This window comes from Scomber scombrus, chromosome 17 (assembly GCF_963691925.1).
Source record: "Scomber scombrus chromosome 17, fScoSco1.1, whole genome shotgun sequence".
In the NCBI taxonomy this organism is placed as follows: domain Eukaryota; kingdom Metazoa; phylum Chordata; class Actinopteri; order Scombriformes; family Scombridae; genus Scomber; species Scomber scombrus.
The window spans coordinates 14,165,932-14,187,873 of NC_084986.1; the positions used below are offsets into that span (position 1 = coordinate 14,165,932).

The window sequence follows — 21,942 nt, forward strand, 5'->3', positions numbered from 1 at the left end:
TCACATGTCTTGTTGAAGCTCTTCAATTTTAACAGCTGGCTCTTGAATCAGCTTGAGTAGTGGCTGTCTTGTTGCTGTCAGGGATGTGGTTCTGTTATTTGACCAGGAGAAAGATCAGGAGAGATATCATACAACAGGCACTGAGGGTATTGTTCATACAGTTCGTAATTAAAAATATATTAGGAAAGAGCCATCTTCCCATTTACTTTTTTTCAGTAGTTAATCTTCTATTTAAAGGGTATAAATCTAAAAATAGCTCTTAAATTCATAAATTGCAGTTATCTCAGCACCAACGGCTACATTTATCCACGATGTGCCAGATTTTGTGAGAAAAGGCTGTCAGCTCTATTATCAGGCTGCCCTAACAAGTCTCTAAAGACTCTCCAACTGGTCCAGAATGCAGCTGCACGCGTTCTGACAAAAACTAGAAAGAGAGATCACATTACTCCTATTTTAGCTTCACTGCATTGGCTTCCCATAAAATCAAGAATAGAATTTAAAATCCTTCTCCTCACTTTTAAAGCTCTTACTGGTCAGGCTCCATCATACCTTAAAGAGCTCATAGTACCTTATGTACCTACCAGAACACTGCGCTCCCAGAACGCAGGCCTACTTGTGGTACCTAGTATCTCTAAAAGTAGAATGGGAGGCAGAGCCTTCAGTTATCAGGCTCCTCTCCTGTGGAACCATCTCCCAGATTCGGTCCGGAGGGCAGACACCCTCTCTACTTTTAAGAGTAGGCTTAAAACTTTCCTTTTTGATAGAGCTTATAGTTAGCCAGCTCCTAGTTTATGCTGCTATAGGCTTAGACTGCCGGGGGACTCCTACCTCCATGATGCACTGAGCTCCTCTCTCCTCCTCTCTCTCTCTCTCTATCCATCCATCTATATCCAATAACATTCATGTACTATTAATGCATTCAGTAACCTACACTTCTTCCCCGGAGTTGTCTGTGCTTTCTCATCTCACAGGCAATCTGGGCCTGTAGACGTCCGGATGACAGATTCCAGTCCCGGACCTTCTAGCTTCAATGTTTATTTTCTATGTGATTCTCTCTCTCTCTCCTATTCTTGCTCTCTCTCCCCTCTACCCCAACCGGTCGAGGCAGATGGCCGCCCACTTTGAGCCTGGTTCTGCCTGAGGTTTCTTCCTGTTAAAAGGGAGTTTTTTCTTGCCATTGTCGCTAAATGCTTGCTCATGTGGGAATGTTGGGTCTCTTTATAAATTAAAACTTGAAGAGTACGGTTTAGAACCTGCTCTATGTGTAAAGTGCCTTGAGATAACTTTGTTGTGATTTGGCGCTATACAAATAAAGATTGATTGATTGATTGATTGATATAGAGCAAATTCAATAAGTCATTTCTTCACCTGGCCTTTAAACTAGATTGTTCCTAATCAAAAATGTAATTACACAGAAGTATCGAAGGTTACAGCTCATCTTAAAATAGAAAGTGATTACAGCGTCCCAGGGATTAATAGGTAATGTACTCCCTCCCCCTTTTCTTTTATCTATGTGTCAGTGCAGAGCTGCAGACTACTTCCATTAGTTGTTCAGGTGATTTATGGGCTGTTGTTACAGTTAAGATAAGCTGGTTAGATGTTAGATGTGATTCAGAGACCTAGTCTATACACACTGTACAGTATCTATAAATAAGATACATTTTAAAAGGGTTCGTGCAAGTCTATTTTCATTAATTTAGCACTTCCATGGGTATCAATATTAACTTAGTTTAATGACCTCTTGATCCATTTTCTATTGTCTGTCTATACTTTTGAGTAAGTTCAACGTTTCATGATGTGAAATCTATTAAAGAATGCATTACTGGTTTAAAATCAAAAACATTTATTTGATAATTAAACTTTTAAACTGCAAATCACACTTGCAGCATAACCTGTGGTTTAGTGTTATGCTGTAAATACCCTACACAGTCATACCTGTAACACACAGCAGGACACACAGTGGTAATACTTGCAGGTTATTGCCCTCCGTGTGCCATTTTCTCGGCTGAATTACTGAATGAGCTCAAGAGACCAAGTCTCAAGAGAAACAAATTTCCAATATCAAACAGTACAACCATTACCAACACATTATTAAGCCATTCAGGCAGTGTGGAGCACATTATCAGTAGTTAATTAGCCATTTCAAAATTCTGTTAAACAGCCAATCAAGCAATTAATTACACACTTATGAATACTAAATGAGCTGTTCATTCAAAGATCCCAGGACACCATAGACAAATTAGACTCTGGTAATGAACATATTGCCCAAAGTTAAACAAGAATTCCTGAATTAGTAACTAGTGAATTAAAAACTTCAATTTTGCACTTCATGATTAACTTGGGAGGAAAGGAAAAGTCATGATTCTTCCACAAAATCTTTCATCTTAGTTTTTCCGCTTTTCTTTAACCTAAATATAATGTCTACATCCAGAGGTGGGTTGGGCTTATCGTGTAACTGTATCCATTATTCTTACTGTTATTCTTATTATTATTATATCATTTGTCCGTGCTTAATAGGCACATTTTTAAAATTCCACTTAATTTTCTCCCACAGTAGGATGCTCCAGACTCTGCCGATATGACCCTCAAGTACTCTGTTTGCAGCGAGTTCAGATATGTCGCAGATCGAAACGAAAGCAGAGAGGAGTTGTCATGTTTTTATCATTGACTCACATCTCCAGGCAATGTATTGATCAAAACAAAAGTCAATATCAACAGCATTTTAAAACATTAAATTGCTGTCACCACACCAATTTAATACCACATCACATACTGTAGAAGCAGCATGCAAGCAGCAGCCATGCTTTAGTTGTCAATGCAACCAGGAGCTCTGATACCAAAGAGCAGTTTTTCCAGAGCTCTTCTTAGCTGCTCACTGCAGGCTCATCTCCTGCCCAAGAACAAACCTCCACCAAGTCTTTGTTCACCCACAGTCAGAGATTTCTGATACAAGACATGGTCACATTGAACTTTCTGGACAGAGTGCTACAGGCTCAGAGACCAAACTTTCAACGTCAGTGTGATCTTTAACAATTATTGTGACTTTTCGTGACCGGTGGATTAAAGTGGGTGCATGTAAAAATAAACAATTTATTTCTTAACATGTTAATATATTATGATTAGTTATTTGATTAGTCATTTGTATTTACAAATGGTGGAAGTTTGCATATAAGCTTCTGTGTCTCTTTTCAAACCTGAAAAAAACAAATGTTTTTACCCCGTTAGTGCTGCATGCGGTCTAGTAACGAGATGGGTCAATGATGCAGCATTGACCTCTTTAAAAATTTAAATTATTTTTGCATACCGTCATCAGACTGAACAAAGACTAACAGATAGATTTGCCATCTTACAGACACACAAACGCCCACACTGTGATCAGGTTTTATGAGTGTAAAAAAAACAAACAACCTTAGCTGAAACTGTGACACCATTTCTGTGAATTGGTTAAAAGTTGCAGGCACATAAAAATGCACATAAATATTCATAGAGTGCCTTTTCATATATATGTAATTTCCTTTATTAACCTCCCTTTTATGTTTTATTTAATCTGCAGTAATGCCATCTCTACAAGGATATTTTGCTTGCTACACAAGCATTTGAAAATAAACATTTTACTTGGAAAAGCCAGTTGATAAAAAGAAAAAACATCTGTCAACTTCTTTGACCCACATCTGTCTGTCATAATCCTTACACTTCAACTATTTATTGTCAAAACTACAACAACATCATGCAAAAGATTTGAATGCATTACATTTTGTTTACAGTTCCAAATCATATGCTGTTCTTCTTAGCCTGCCACAAAAAATCAAAAGTATTTTTGGAGTTCACACAGGCTGACAGTATGATACATCTAGCAGTTGCAGCCACACAAATATCAAGATGGTCCTGAAATTGAATTGATCTGGTTGGAGAATCCATTTCAGCCCACAAGCTGCTCTCAAAGTGCAGAAATCAGCATGCTTGTATAAAATAAAAAGTATATATCTTAAGATTATGTCAACGCACTTCAATTCCTACACCAGAGCTCATATACAACAGACATTTTTCACTGTTTGACTGAGAAAACAGACAGGTATGCTTTACTGAAATTTTCAATCAGACATGAACAGTGGGCTGAATGAATAGATGTATCGATGCGACTGTTAGTCAGGCAGCCCAATAACTGCATGTCCTTGCTTTTGATCGACCAGAGTGAGCTAGAAAATGTTTGAGAAAAAAAAACGCTGTTGATCAATTTGTGCTTGAACTGAAATGCCCTGGACAGATCAGCAGAATGACCATGATAACTGAAAAACGCTCACAAAGCTAGACTGGCCTGTGTGTCTGTACTGTGAGTAGCGGATGTTCAATCGGTATCTCTCTGGGAATGATTTGTTGAAACTCATTATTGATCAAATTATAAAGCAATTTTGGAACCAAATAGATTTGCTTCACAAAGACACATTGCAATCATACAGTAATATTGCACTTTTGAAGGCCAAACTATATCTTGGTAACCAAACTGTGTATAGAAGACAAATAAAGACGATTCTGCGCAATGGAGTATTTGTACAAAGTCTTTTTTATTATGCATAAATATGTAACAAACCCAAACAGCTTCCAAAGTCTGTACAAATGTTTACAGTTTAGGACAACTGCATGTGGTTTATTCACAAATTGCTATATTATAATATCACAACACTGTTGGAAACCCACCAATTGCATAGATAGAAAATAAGCACCTTCTTTGTAAAGTAAACCGATACTGTAAACATCAGTGTTTTGGCCAATGATAGCTTATCTGAGAAAATATTCCGCCTTTCCAGCTGAAGATTTTTTTTTTATTTTATTTTTTTTACAAGCCTCGAATGTTATTTGGACTCAAACTGTCACAGGTTGATTTGTATTCAGTGCACTCCAGACTCTTACTGGCGTGTTACACCTCCAAGTGCAGGTCTTTCCCCCTCCCACATAGAAAATTCTCTGCTGCGCCAAAGAACTGCCTCCATTCAAGATTTGCTGGGAAATGGCCAACGCCAGTTTGCTGTATCCGGTACAGTGGCTGCATGAAACAAAACACCAAGAAGCCTGAACAATCAAGCTGGATTGATCCGTGACACTATATAATTTATTCCAGTTTTCAGCAGCAAAAACATATATTACAGGCTTTTCTGTTGTTGTCGATTATTTGAAAAGGAAAAAAGTGGCTGAAAATGATACCCAAATGTAATATCTAACAGCACCCCTTGTACTGTTGGTGTTTTCTCATTTCAAATTCTTTGTCACATGCATTGACTAATAATACAGCTTATTGTGAAGCTGTACAGAGACAATGCCAGTGTTTCTGCTTATAAATACATTTGCTTCAAAAATCTATTGTTTTTTGGCTGCCATTATTGAAAACCAATTCTGAGAGAGTCTGAGAGCTCCTGGGGAAAAACGGCCTTCTCCGAATATCATCCAATAGCACTGAATCAGCAGATACAGAAGGATCCACACATTAATCCATCAATCAGTCAATGATAGAACTGAAGAGGAGAGTCAGTGGTGGAAAAATAAGTTGTGAGAGAAGATTTTTAACATTGCTTTTAGACACTGCACTTTTTTGAACTTGATCTTGACAATAATAAATGCAAACATGTGCTGGCAGACCCACAGACATGCTGGAGGCTACAATATTAATGATAACCAAACAGTATGGTGCTTTCCTCTTCTGAAATATGCAATGTCGCTAGCATTTCAACCAGTCAGGAATAAAACAATCCAATTAAGCTTCATAGCATAACCTGATAAGCCATCCAGTTATTCTGCAGCGGGTGTCATGACAACAACACAGAGCCCTCGCTGCCTCCCACCTCCTGCCGCCACAATTATTCTCAGTCATAATGCCATGAATACAGAGAGAAGGACCACTTCAGCCAAACCGGGACAAAATATAATATCCTCTTGACAGTGAACGTCATCTGAGCAGTATAATTTGCACCATCTAAGCAGAGCAACATTTTGTCTATAATAAGATTTGGGATGAAGCACATTTTGTGTGGCACAGATTACAGTCAGGAGAGGAAGTTGTGTTGAACAGTTATGACGATGTCTAATCAACTAGATGATTTTTTTCAATAATTGTACACTGTATGTGGGTTAGTATATTCACCAATAATGTCTATTTAGAAAAAATAAAGCAATTCCTGCAGTAATAAATGTCACATATATTTAAATTTGTACAAATTAGTCTAACCTAATGCAAAACATACAAGCATCTACACATTCACATCTCAACAAAAGGGATTATTTGTAAAAACAAACTGTGTGAAGCCTTGACTCTATTCAGTCTACTTAATTTATAATGATACAATATTCATACATTAATTACACCGCGACATTGAAAAAATACAGCATATGAAAATTCTTTACTCTAACAGTTTGGCCTTGCCATACAGTTGTCTTTAAATCCATACATCATTGCTATTTTTCAAAAGTTACATCATCTTTATGTGCAGTGGCAGTAAGTGGAGAGAAAACAAAAACAGTCCTTACATTTTGGTTACATGAGCCGATTCTAAATATGACAGTTTTAAAACTGATTGTTACAGAAATGTCTCTGCAAACGGGAAAATTTGCTGTGGTAGAAGATTGTGTTTTCTTTACATTACAAACACAATCTCTTCTTAAAGGGGACATAACATGCACATTTCCAGGACTATATTTATAGTCTGGGGCTCTACCGGAATATCTTCGCATAATTTAAAGTAAAAAAAACTTCTTACTTAAATTTTAAAGGAACTGATGTCTGTTTGTGGACATGTGTAAACAATCTGACATCATCGTGAGGAGGAAACAGAGGTAACTCTGCAATGAAGCATTCAGAGCAGTCTTTTGACTTTCAGGATGCTCCCCCCCCCCCAGCTTTTTTAACATACACCTCAGATCATGTTTAACATAGACTTCGACATAATAAAATATAAATAATAAAATAATCACAAAAAGCGTGGTATGCCCCCTTTAAAATTGTACAGAACTAATAATAGATGTCCATATGTTAATTATGGCTTCATCCATATATCGCATGTTAGTAGATGCAAGATTTTTATAACCAGACAAAGAATAATTTACCTTTAATGACAAAATGTAGTTGTTTGTAATGTGCAATTGCTGAAGGTCCCTATTGAGTGAATGTACAACTTTAAACCTGGTAATGAAACTGAAGACCAAAGATCACTATAAAGCAAAACTAAGCTAAAAAATGAATGATTAATGCAAAACTTTGTAAACAGCAGTTTGGCAAAAAAAAATCTTCACACAAGGTCCACTAACCTAATGTTTCTGAAGCTTTTAGACACATCTTGGGGGCTGCCACAGCAGATAGAGCATGGATGTATTACAAGAGCTGGATACCAGACTGAAAATGGCACCCATCAATACAATAAGAAATGCTCAGCTGGTGCATACACCAAAAAAAGTTTCTAGCTTCTGGGTTTATACTCACTGAATATTCAAAGTATTTTTCTCCCTGTAGCTGTGTCCGTTCCTGCCCACACCAGAGACTATACATTGTGATGACATCGCAGACTGTTAAACTTCTTTCCCATGAAACATAAATTTACATAAGAAAGATTCATAATTTAACTTGTTTGCAGTCCAGGGTGACCTGTCGACAGTTTTACAGACATCTCTTTGGTGGTCTATGGGAGTAATCATTGGTAAAAATTGGCTACAAGGCTAGGAAACAGAGCCTCATCCAACTCTTATGATATATCAATAGAGTTGCTCAGTTATCATTGAGGCTGATACTTTGTCATCACATGACCTGTGTCAAATCTTTTGTTACATGATAACATGTAGATAAATAAATAAACACAATTCTCATCTCAGATAATTTGTCCAGATTTTTTCTTCCCATTTGTATTACAATACAGCCACCTGTTGTGGTATACTATACCAAACTACAGTATTTCCATGATAACTGATCATTTTCATTTATTGAGGAAAGCCATGGCATGATGTGTGTGGCTGAAAGCTTCAGAAAACAAAGTGAGTAGTCCCTGTGTTTAATTTTATTGGCTGAAAAACTAACCTTGTGTGTGACTTATTGGAAATTAAATTTAAACACTGTATTCCACTATGTAAATGTAACATGTATGCCTCTTTGAGAAACATTTCCTTATTGTCATTGATTCTGGCTGGCTGGATTCTTTTATGATACAGTCAATGAAAATATGACCCATGAAGTCAAACTACTATATCACATACTGTTTCATTCTCCAAAAAATTGGCTCAACCGGTAAAACAAACTGAAAGTTGAATGTGTAATTAATTTAACATCATGACAGTAGAAACATCAGCTTTTGCTGATGACTTCTAATGCTGGACCTCTTCCACTGACTGCTGAAAGTGGCAGCTGTTACTTCAATAAACAAAATACAGGATCAAAGACACATTTTCAGAAAGAGATGATGACAGCTTTATATACACACATTTCTGGATTATTTTGATGCCAAATAACTCTTTTTGCAATCTTCATCTGAATTTACAAGTTAAATCCAGATGAGAGTGATTTTACAAATTTTGTTTAAGAGAAAGAGGCTCAATCTACACTTGGTATTCATCTTATGATTTTCTTCACTATGTAATATGTAATTCTTGCTTTCCTTACAGCGCTGCCTTGCACACTGTGTGCGTCGTCTTTCATCTAAGTAGTTTGAGAAATGTTGAATATGGCAGGATATGGCTGTTTACACTGTGTGTGAAGTGTGAAGTGTGTGTTGACTGGTAGGAATACACCGAAATAGCAGTTTATAATATGAGGGTATTCATTCGGGCTTCTCTGCAGCAGCTGCAGAATATCAATCAGAACCTCTCTGATTCAGGTTCAAGAGTGCGATATGTTTTGCTGCCTGTTCAACTGACGTGTTGTGTTTTGTGTTTTTTGTTCATCTTAGGGAGAATGGTATATATAGATTTTTGTGATGCTCTTGGGCAGCTATTGCCGGGATGTGTTATTCAAACTCATTGTTGCACACAGACAACATATTCTCATGGCAGACCTCCTGGGGACTCAGAGCTGCATTGTCAGAGACGGGTTCGGAGCGGGACTCGGCCAGTCTGACAGAGACAGAGGGGAAGGGGAAGAGACAAAACAGTAATATTGCGAGACAGGTTAGAGAGATTAAATATTTATACTTTGAAGGGGTTCACAGGATATGCAGAAGGTTAAAAAAATCAGAGGGAAAAAGAAATGAGTAAATGGAACAAGGCACGCAGAGGATGATGATTTCTATGATGGAATGAATAGTAAGAGGGCAAACGTAAAGGGTGCAACATGAAGAGCAATCAGTGGCAGACAGGTGGAGAATTCAATTCCTGTAGGGTCACTCAGACAAATCACCATCACTAGCATAGTGAATGAGACAGTTAACCTCTACACACGAATATATATGTTCATTTCTAATGAAAAATATAAATGAAAGGCAAAGCTGTCGTGGTTATGATGTACACTTAGTGGCTGATAAAAGGCAAGCCATGATGAAAGATGCTGGAATTATTTTATAACACAGTAATTAAATACACAAGTGTTTTATTTAGCACCAATGTAGCAATGACAATGAGTTGCTTTCTTCCAGTCAAGTCTGGGCGGTGCAAGAAAAAAAAAAAGACTGGTGCTTTGAAGGAATGTTGATTCTTATTCTAAATGTAAGACCTCATGCTACATGCAGGATCGAGCCTGAACTTTCACACACTTATCACATTACTTACCAGTGTCCATGTCCTCTACTTCCATGTTGCTGCATGCCATAAAGAAGATAAATGAAATCATGACTTCAGTATGTGACACAACAGTAAAGGTTGGGATAAGTTAAAGCACTGAAAAGGTCTTCCAACTCTGGCTAAGTACTTCACAGAAAAGGTACCGAGACTCAAACAGCACCTGCTTGTCCCTGCAGCACCATGTACAGGGTTAAGAAACACTCAAAACAACTTAAATTACCAAAAAAAGAACTCTGCACATTTTAGATGAAGTTAAATTATTTAAGTACCCAAATGTACAACAGAACCAAGCCAGCAGTTGAACTGCAAGGCCACCATTCAATTAAGAAATCTTACATACTCTTTGAACAATTTGATTAAATGAATTTGAACTGAAGTTAATATCAATAGTTGAAATTATCGGTTGCCCTGGCCACGAGCAGTGAGATTTAACTTGAAAAACTACAATTCTAAAAAAAAAAATTATGATAACTGTACTGAAATTGAATTTTTTTTTTCTTTTACAGGCGCTAAAAAGCCTGAACTGTGGTGATACTGTTAATTAAAAATGACTGTGCATGAAATGTAGTTTGAGTTATAAGAATATGCAGCACTGCTAGCAGCTCCTAGAGGCCCCTTAGACTACTTTCACCCAAGCACTGCAAAAGTAGTCTGAGGTGACCCACCAGCCTGCTGACTCTCTCTGATTCTCACACTCTCTTCAAAGAGGCTAAAAATACACAGAAAAAGAGCTCATGAAGCCTGGTGGTTGTGGTCTATGAGAGTTCACTGTGTGCAGCAGAGAGAACACGAAGGACAAAAACGATGCATCTCGAAAAACCACTAATCTACATTTACTGGATAAGAGATCTAATGCGTTTTTTGCAGTTAGTAAATTCAATTATAACACAATGTAAAGTAATCTCTAACACTGGAAAGAAGAAACTAAAAGCCGAAGTAGATTTGAACGTTATTTGGCCCTAAAATTGGATTGGCAGAATATCTCTCTACTGTCAGATATAGAAAGCAGAGACAGATCCTAAATTAAAGCCGCAAGCGGCGATGGCGGGCCCTCGCTCACCCATGCCACCGCGGGGCCTGAGGCATGGCGGGGCTGTGGCGTGAAGCAGAAAGTGAGAAAAAACCTGGAAGGAGGACAAAAATGCAATGTTTCGTTCATCCAGTAGGGGGCAGTCACAGGTAGTTACACATATGGTCTGGTGTGGTCTGGTGTGTTCAGGGCGGCCACTCATCAGTCATGTGAAGTTTGGAGTGAATTGGACAAAGCATGAAGGAGTTATGAGAGGTTGATGGTTCATCCACCAGGGGGCAGTAGAGTGTAACAAAACACAAGCGGTTGCGTTCAGGGTGGGACAGTGATTACACATGTGAAGTTTTGTGGAAATCGCACAATGATGATGTAAAATATGGCACTTCCTGTTTCCACTAGGGGGCGACACGAGTGAGATTGCCTATGAGCGAATGGAGACGTTGAGGTCGGCACCCTGGACCTGTGTACCAATTTTCATGATGATACGAGTTCAATAAAGCCATCAAAAAGCCAAACGTATTTTCATGGCGAGGAATTGATGGTCGCCGCGTCGCCACACGGACGCCATTACTCGTAGCTTCACAGTCTTCATAATGTAGCTTCACCAACTGGTTCTGAATGAAGTTGATGGGGCAAAGTATGTAATTTTAATGAATCTTAGTTAACTTCCTGTTACCACCGGGGGGCGCTATGAGTTACGTGGGAAGTTAATATATCGGGACGTTCAGGGCGGAGCCATCATCATGTCCAGCAAGTTTGAAGCTGATTGGATGAAGTACGTGGGCGTGAGAGCCACTCGTATGTACATGGCGAGCACGCCAAAGTTAGTTGAGCCCTGGCAGACACGCCCTTTGACCTACGGATGCGCAGAGCACAACTTAAGCTCAGCTAGGTCTGGAGATGTTGCGTACCTAATTTGAACTTGATCGGGCGAACGCTGTGGGAGGAGTTAATTTTAGGCGGGAAAAATCAAAACCAAAATGGCCGACTTCCTGTTGGGTTGAGGTCATGAGGTCAAGAGGCTTTTTTGCATATGTGGGTATAATACATATGTGTACCGAATTATGTGAGCATAGGACAAAGTTAGCAAAATTCCCTATGGGCATTTTTGGACTTTGTAGGGGGCGCTATTCCGCCATTCTGCGTCAACCATGTGCGACCACCCAAAAATATCGAATTTCGGATGAGGCCGGACGTCCGTGCAAAAGTATAAGCATTTTCGCATTTGGGAAAGGGGCGAAATTGGGGCACAAAATGTCGGAATAATAATAATAATAATAATAATAATAATAATAATAATAATAATAATAATAATAATAATAATAATAATAATAATAATAAACATTACAATTTCAATAGGGCTTTCGCCAGGCAACTTGCAGTCGCCACTCGGGCCCTAATAATAATAATAATAATAATAATAATAAACATTACAATTTCAATAGGGCTTTCGCCAGGCGACTTGCAGTCGCCGCTCGGGCCCTAATAATAAACATTACAAATTCAATATAGCATTTTTCCCCGGGGGTCTTCCATACCACATGATTACTTGATTACTTGATTACTGGGGGTCACTTGCACTTTGGGGTCACTTGCACGTTGGGGCATGAACGAATTTCAATAGGGCTTTCGCCAGGCGACTTGCAGTCGCCGCTCGGGCCCTAACAAGTACAGGCTCACTGACCGCAAATTAGCAATCAAAAATGGATGAAACCAAAAAAGAAAAACAGTCTGTGGTGACTGTTAGGTGGGGTTGACAATGAGATGCACTCCCTCCTACAATGTTAAACATTCAATGAAATAAGGAACATTTACTTTAACTAGTTTAACTCTGTAATCTCTAATTTCAAAGAGCATAATGACCTCTCAAAATTAAAAATACTCCTAGGACAAGGAGTCAGTTCATATTACTGCCCAGTATGTGTTAACATGCTACAACCTCCTGAGGGACAGTGAATGACCTACACACACACACACACACACACACACACACACACACACACACACACACACACACACACACACACACACACACACACACACACACACACACACACACACACACACACACACACACACACACACACACACACACACACACACTAATTAATTTATATCAATCTTAATGTTGCGTTAATGTTAATATCATTGTTATTTTGTACTGTCCAAATATCTGGATAAATTGTATGTTGATGCTTTGTAAACATAGTTTTTGGAAGTTTTACACCAATAAGAGCACTGAATTTAAAACCAAATCAACTGTACAGAGCATCAGCTATAGTCTTCTTTGCAGTACCGGGCCAGAGGATTTCCCCAGAAGGGGATAAAAATGTGATCTGAGACCACATCGCACCTCTGCTGATCAACAGGCGCTCCCATAGTCACATGTAACATTGAGGATGTGTGACAGTCAAGACAGTTTCCGGACAGATCAAATCCAACATTGGTGCACAGGCACTACAGAGCTTGACAACCTTGCTGACCTCTGCAGAGGAGGTCTGCTCAAACACTTCAAAATCATCGAGCACATCCTCTAGGATATGTCTGTCAGATTTAAGTGTTCCACCTTCAAACATTTGACCAGTGTCTACAGTGAGGTCACTTTTCCTCGTCCCTGCTGAGCATAGCCTCAGTGATGACCTGCCTTAATCTTCTGAACTCTTTACACATGAAACTGGCTTCAACAGACACCACAGCATATAATCTTCCCCTACTCTGTGTTTCGTTTACCCATTTGCTTTAACCAAAGCATTTTATGCTCCAATACCACAAACATATCTACTAGCCGTGGGGAAACATAACTTAATGAGTTTCCATCTCTTTAATGTGTGGGGCACCATCTCTCCACTGTGTAAGGAGAGATAAAACAGCACTGCAGGACACGTACACACATATCAGCTGGTTATATGAGGAAATCAAAAAGTCATGCAGAGTGCTCAGAGACTCACAGGACTTTATGGCCTACATTCCCAGCTGTTTGTTGTGCATGGAGGGGCATTATCAAATATTTTTGATGGGTTTGATTTTGACTGTGCTGAGAGTGTGAGAGATTATTATTAGGGACCAAGTGTGAGCTTTTTCTATGTCTCAAAATTACACTACAACACTAAATATGTGCACTAGCCCCATCTGTATGTGTAAGTACTATATATGTACAATTATAATGCACAATAAGGGCTATGTTGTATGAAAGAGTGCATTTGAGTAAGCACACCCGTCTGAGAGTTTTTCATACCTGTCAAGTCTCACATTTCACCCCTGAGGCTCACATTTTCTCTGCTGGCATCTCAAGGCTGTCACACTATAAAAGAAAATGAAAACTCTTGCCTTGTTATCTTAGTTCAGTGACAAGGCACTGATGCACAGTAGAAGGTACTTCCTGCAGGTTTCAGTCTCTGTCAGGAGAGGTGGCGATCATGTCGGCAGTGAAGGAAGCGATAGTCATGTTTATTGTCTGCTGTGGTTGAAAAGTGGCATAGTGACCTTCCAAGTGTTGTGAGTATTCACCGGCAACATGATTTCTACAGTCAGTTTAGGATTGCAGGAAATCAGCTTTGTGCTGAACACAGCAGTAAGAAGGCAATGACATGTCACCTTGATTTGCTGGCAGTTTATTAGCAAACAACAGACAGGCTCCTGTGGGCCTTAGCCAATACAAAACTAGCAGGAAGAATAACAAACATTTCCTCTAACTCTCTGCCAATGACATGTACTCAAGCAAATCTCTGTCATAGCTATAGTGGCTTATGTGCTTCACAGTCCCTAAGCTGACAACATTTACACACTGGAAATGTCAGTGATTGCAATCAAACAGTCCTTTTTATCTTTAGCTGAACTAATGTCTCTGAATACAGTGATATTATCTGCTACAATGTGTTAAAAACCAAATCGAAACAAAACAACTGTTTTTCACAATTTAACTGTAGGTGTAATGCTGACTGCTAATTAAAAACCTTCATAATAAAACCCTCAATTGAAAACAAACTACAGTACTGTGTAAAAGTTTTAGGCACGTTGATGTTTAGATTCTTATCCATTATGCAATACCATTATGGAGGCGTGTTATCTGTCTTGAATTTATTCTGCAGCATCACAACGACCCCAAATATACAGCCAGAAGAAGGAAGAGTCCTGTAACAGATGGTATGGCCCCTACAGAGCACTGATCTCAACATAACTGAGTCAGTCTGGGATTACATGCAGATACAGAAGCAGCTGAAAAGCCTTAATCCATATAAGAAGTGTTGCAACTTCTCCAATATGCAGGAACAACTGATCTGCCAAGTACCTTTAAAAAACTGTGTGCAGGCGTTTTAAATGACTACAGAATTTTGTATGAAGTTAATTGATTAATAAAAAACTATTCATAGCATTATCTTTTAAAGCATCCTCACTTTACTTTGAGGGCTTAAAACCTCAACTTCAGAAGTATATTATACCGGGGATGGTGGCGTGGTGAGCACAATGTTTTAGGCCACAGCTCTGTGACATTCGGTTCTAATTTATTTGTAAACCTAACAACAACCGTATGTTGGCCACTTTTGGTATGACCATTTCTTGCTGTGTCCTTGGCCACACTCACAGTCAGACAAAAAGCAATAGACACAAAAGACATTTCATCTGAGCCAGGCGAGCACAAATACGATGGCATCCAGACCAAATCTGACATCTCTGACAAACTCGACCCAGCCCCTGCTAAAGCCCTTAACCTGATGACTCCTTTATTATAAAAGTAACTGGCAAAAAACTCAGACCTCTGGCTGAGACTATTCATACAGTAACCATTCTGCGGTGCTAGCAAGCTGCTAGATGAAGCAGAGGGTAGAATCCAAGCTGTTGAAAACTGCCACAGAGCCATGAATTCTCAAACTGGAAAGGCAGATTAGAGCTCTAACGGAGATCTTGGATGTGGCAGAGAATAACCACGCCAGAATATTCAGGTCATTGACTTGGCAGAAGTCACAGGCTGCCCCACATCCTGAAGAAGTCAGGTACATAATACTGGAAAGAGTGCAACGCTCACTAGCACCAACAACGGACACGAATAAAAACCCAAGGTTGCTGCTGATGCAATTTTACACATCTAGAGCCAATCAAGATGATGCCTTAATGTACAACAGATCTAGGCACTTATTTTACTGTCTCCTCATTGACGGTGATGAAAAAATTCAAGGCATATAATGTGTTGAAACTGCAGCTATGTGAGCATGGGATGACATAGGATGAAATATTTTTGGATATTTTCATCCTATATATAGGTAGCATCATCTTATCTGACTACACCCCCTATATAATTTATGGTTCTCTTTCTGAGGGCAGGGCATCGCCGAGGCACTGGAGACTTCAATCATCTCTTTTCAAAGAGGATAATTTAATTTCCTGCTTTACATCAGAATTCAATATGTTTTATTCAATTAACTCACTGTCTGCAGACTCTATGCTTTGGGAGACATGTAAAGCTTACTCTGGGGGCTTGATTATGTCTTTTGTAGCATATAAAAGACATCGAAAGAATGAACAGCATAAGCTCCTTCAATGTAGATTAGCTGACTTGGAGAAACTACATATCAAGCCCAAACTCACTCAAAGGAGTGACGGCCACATGAGCGGCACTGAATACTCTGGCGAATTTGACGAGTGCTCAGAATCCTGAATCAGCAGACAGAAGCTGTATGAGTTTGGGGATGAACATGACAGATATCTTAACAACCTTGTTAAAAAGAGGGCAGACTCTCAAACTATTGTTTTAATTACAGACTCTAATTGGGGTCAGATCATTTGAGAAACTAAAACTATTAATTAAGAGTTTGCATGATTTTACTCCTGTTCATACAAGTCAGAACAGCCTAACAATGGCAACTTTTGTATTCACCATGGGAACAGACAGGCTGACCCTTTTAGCCCGTTGCTCTTTGATGTTGCTACTGAGCCACTGACCCAAGCAATAAGGTAGAATGTTCCAATATCTGGTATTCTCGTTGGAGAGAGGGAGCATAACATTACTATTTCCGCAGATGACATATTGATATTTTTATCACAACTACAAACCTCTATTCCCTGCCTGACCCAAGCCGTTTAAACATTTCGAACTTTTTCAGGGTACAAAATTAATATAGCAAAGTCTGAGGCCTTACCGCTGGGGTCTCTAACATCTGTCTGTCAGAGCCCTGTTCTATCCATTGGTATCCCTCTGGTTTTGTTTACCTGGGAGTGCATATACTGTAACACCCACATATGGTCAGATGTTTAAGACCAATTTCCCTCTCCTTGTGGATGTCATAAAGACAGGTTTAGATTGCTGAGTCCCCTCTCTACCTCTTTTCTAGCTGGTTAGGATTTCTCTCATTAAAATGAACATCCTGTTCAGACTATTTTACCCACTACAAATGATCCCTATTTTATTATCAAAGAAGGTTATCAAGGGGCTTGAGGGCTGGCTGAGTTCCTTTATCTGGAGCAAAAGGAAGCCCCAGCTAAAGATGGCAAAATTCCAAATGGCTGAATCTGATGGGGGCTGAAATGTACCAAATGTGAGACTATCTATTGGCAGCAAACCTACGGGCGATAACGGATTGGCTCAAAACGACCCAGCCTCAATTTGGCTCGACACTGAATCCTCTCAGTCCAAATGTCCATTGTGGAATTTATTGTTTGTGAATAACTTTGAGTCTTTCAAGGACCTCTATATTAACCCTATCCCTTTAAGCACAGTCAAAGCCTGGAGGTCCATTCGTACTATAGAGGGCTGTGCTCAGTTATCATCTCGTCTTACTTCTATTCTGGATGGCCCAGACTTTCTGCCAGGTTGTCAAGACCCGGCCTTCAAAGCATTATTTCAAAGCTATGAGATCTATTTGATGGCCAGACTTTATTATTCTTTCAGCAGCTACAGAAGTGATATGGCTTATAGAAATGTGAATTATTTTGATCATCATCATTAAAAATACCACTTTAACAAACAATAGTGCCACTTTATATAATGGAGTGTATCTCCAATTAATAGATCTCATGCGTGTTTCACTCCTCAATGGAGCCTTTCTAGTTTGGGAGCCTTACTTGGCATAAATTGGACCCACACCTTCAAGGTTACCTAAACCAGCATAGCATAAAAAAGGTACAGGGACAGCTGTACCTTTTTTATTGCAAAACCAGTATTCCTGTAGCAGTGTTATTTGTTTATATATTCATTCTTTATGTTGCCTTTCTCAAAAACAGGGGGTGATTAGGTCAGGGATGGATATAATGCTCACTATTTTTATTTATTATTCATACCTACTCATTTTATTTTACATGTCATGTCTGAACATGTTCCATGTTGTATATGAGAAAAATGTAATAAATATACTCTCACAACATTATTCTGAAACAGGATTTGCTAAATTATATTGTTTTATAAAACAAAATGAAAGATGTCTCACTGTAACAACAGACCTGATTTCTTAAAAGACAAGGAGGATTTTTTTTACAAAAACTCCCTTCAAATTAGAATCGATTTTTAGATTTTTAGAAGATGTGGCTCAAATCTATAAATGACTCATGGGCTTTATTTTATTAAAGCACTTCAACATAATAATATTTGTGAACAGACTAGGATTGAGTCACTTAACTATAATTTATATTGTTTTAATTGGAGCAGAAAGTTGCTCGCCTCTTAAACTGCCTCATATTACTCAGGTCTGATTTAACAAGACACCAGAGCTTTAAGACACAATACAGTAATTACAGTCCTTTGCTATTTGTTCAGTAGCAACTCATAACAAAACACTCCGGGCCAATTTACAGAAATAGTATGCTGGGAAAATATCAAGCACTTTGCAGATTGGAATTTTCACTGTTTCTCTTTTTTTACCAGCCACACTGCATTTATGTAAATCTGTTATGATACGTTTCTAACTCTTTAAAAGCTGTAATAATTGTAACACCTCACCAGCAGCAGACTCTGACAATGATGACTTTTTCAGCAGCACTAGGGAGCAACAAACCCTTTCAACACCAACAAAGTTACCACCCAATCAATAGAGTAACACCTTATAATCTGTATCCTTGAAGCAGCTGCAGGTCTGTGCTGCCGATACCATGTCATCTTTTTGCATAGAGTTGTCCCTCTGTGTGTGTGTGAATTTCCATAAAAATTTGTGTCAGTCAATGTGTCCCTACAGTATATCCCTGATGTGTTACATATTTGTGGCTAAAATGAAAGGAAAGGTTACCTTGAGAACGCATCATCGAATCCATCCTCCACATCCTGTTGAGAGATAAACAATAAGGATCAATACTCGCATAAATTATTTCAAATTACAAGCCTGCTGCACCTCCCTTGAGTCAGCTGTTTGTCATAACTTATTTTATTCAACTGACAAATTAATTCAGGATGTGCTGAATACAATGACACACAATTAATCTCTTTGTTAAATCTGTCTTGTTTCAATTACTTTGACTAAGTAACAATCAATATTCGAATGAAAATATTCAATCAATGATTTACATGAAGAAGGGAGTCTGGAAAAATATGGATGTATCATATTTTTGGTTCCACTTTCTCTGCTCTAGTTTTTGGGAAAGCATTACAGAATTACTTCACATTGTCCTAATTTAGATTAGATTTAGAGAATATTAGATACTAATAGTTACAATTTAATAGATATTGGTATTTATTTAGCATTAAACCTTATTAATGCAAGCGTGAAAGGATTATCAACTACAAGATGAGTCAACAGTCAGAGAGGACAATATTAAGATCAAGCTAATGAGATTTGACTTAATTAAAGCATAATTTCTCCTTATGACAGTAAAATGACATTCTTTATTATCTTATTTAACAGAGAACACAAATTTCACTGTGTGGGATCATGCTGCTGGAAAGACATCCTAATGAATATGGTGTCCTCTAGTGTTGAGCATCTGTAAGTGAACAGAAAAGTGACTGGCAAGACTCTGCAGCAGCATCAGTTTATAACATTGAATAAATGGTTTGTATCAAACTGTTGTGTCAATATAAGCAGATACAAATGTTTATTACTCTGCAAGAACATCTTTCATTTGTGTATGTTTCCAACCCAGGGGCCTGTACCCAACAAAAAGGGTAGATACATCTGGGAGGTCATAAGATAATCAAAGATGATTTTTGTAACAAGAACGTCTCTTTTTATTTTTCTGACTTTTCTCTGTCTTCGCTAAAAAAGCAATCAATAACAACAGTCTGAGTAGAAAATGTATCATTTTTTGGGTAAAATGCCCACAACAACAAGGACATGACCTGTGAGAAAGGATCACAAGTACACATTGCTTCGTTTTAAGGGATCACAAGCCAAAAAAGTTGTGAACCACTGGTGTTGGCCATCTGTCATGACAATGATACTGATTTTGTTGAAATACCTGCTTGGATTGTGCTCCAGATAACAAGGGTGCTGTCCACAAAAAAACCTTTGCTAAAACAAACCTATAGCAATAACTCTTTTTTAAAGCAGCATTTAACATACAGCTTTAAGATGCTTTATGGATTCTCCCATAAACTATAAAAGTTACTATTAAGCACTCTCTTTTCCAAAATTTTAAATCTGTATACCTCACTGTATGTATGTTTATTTAACACACAAACATTTTTAAAAAAGATGTTATTGGATCAGTACTAGGAGGGGAAAAGTTTGATCTGTGCACCTAAAACACACAGCCTAACATATAGCAATAACCATTTTGGCCCAATCAGACCAATCAGCAGTTTGGAGGCAGGACATGTGACCTACCCAAGAGTCATGTTTGATTGGTCGCCTTCGACTGGGGTTACTACGGGGCGAGGGTGAGCTGAGCGAGGCAGAGAAGAAAGGCCTCCGGAGCTTCTCCTCCATCCCAGCGGGCTTATGTGCATCTGGATCTAAAGGAGAAGGCAGGTGTGGAAAGGAAGTTGTCAGGGAGAGAAAAGAGTATAAGAGAAGACACAAGCACAGAGAACAGGGAAGAGAACAGAGAAAAGAGAGGTAGAAAGCAGTCAGTTCTTGGTCTCTTGAACTCTAGATTCTGCAGCACAAAAGTGAAGCATCATCTCTAGCCTGTGCTTGCAGCTTTCTCTGCAACAGACAGAATTTAAATAAACTCTGTAAAATGTTCATGCTTCTCTCTGTTTCGTTACTCCTGAGGTCCTTGAGGCTTTCACATCAGTTTTTCTCTCTGTCCTTGGGCCATCACCACTGGGAGTGGTGCAAATTTTAATTGAGAAGCACGAGAACCCAAGCCTTAACTGACAACAAACTGAATGGATTATCAAGTCTAATTTTGCAGACCCTCTGACCCACCCGAGGAATAGAAAACATTGTGACCTATACATGTCACGGCTGTTGGAAAGTACTTAAAATCCACTGCTCCCCTGAATGATTAATGAGTCACATATAATAAGCTGATTTGTCGACTGTGTGTGTATGTGTATGATAAGTGATCAATCAGTTAAATATGTGTGTGAGAGGGTACACTGTCAAACTACAACTCACGGTTGTGTGTGTACCAGAATTGAAAATGTCTTTTTAAAATCATTATGGAAATAACTACAGAAGTATTAACTTAATAATGTCCACCGGTAAAAGCTGTATTTATGAGGATCATGAGAACAGAAAACAAAGCCTCAAGTCTGGATGATTTTGCTCCTGGAAGTTTGACAAGAATGCATGTATTTATTCCAAATCTACATAAAATGAATGTCTCATTTCAATATATTACAGTTGTCATTTTTACTATAACCATGGTAATGGTGTCTCTTTCTCTCTAGCCATAATCAGAAGTGGTTCCCATTCTGAGGGGTTGCACCAGGGTGGGATAAAAAGACAACACTTGTCTTTCCTGAATTTTCTCAAATCTTCATTATCTTTACATACTGGATAATTTCACTTCTTCAAGAATTTAAAAACTATTAAAATGACTCAATCTCATAAGGAACACAGGACTGCTTGAACTGCTCATGGCTCAAACTACAGTAGTAACATGGGGCTTCACAGTCAAGAGTCACAAGCCAAAAAGGTTGGCAATCACTGCTATAAATACTACATTACCTGAATAATGTTTATTTAAATGTGTGATGCTCACTTTTAAGTTGGAAATCATGCTAAAAAAAAGAGTCACAGGTCACTTAAGGCTGATTAACCCTGTGCTCAATTCAGTGATGAAACCTTTTGCTAATAAAA

General features: G+C 38.6%; 1 protein-coding gene across 1 annotated transcript in view; it reads right to left on the bottom strand.

The window, feature by feature from the left end:
• si:dkey-71h2.2 (low density lipoprotein receptor adapter protein 1) overlaps window positions 1–21,942 on the bottom strand; it is a 53,292-nt gene continuing 31,350 nt past the window's right edge. The window contains exons 7-9 of the mRNA XM_062437809.1: window positions 20,518–20,645; window positions 18,985–19,019; window positions 1–91 (exon numbers count right to left, since the gene is read on the bottom strand). Coding sequence (XP_062293793.1) covers window positions 1–91; window positions 18,985–19,019; window positions 20,518–20,645 — 254 coding nt within the window. The remainder of the gene's footprint in view (window positions 92–18,984; window positions 19,020–20,517; window positions 20,646–21,942) is intronic.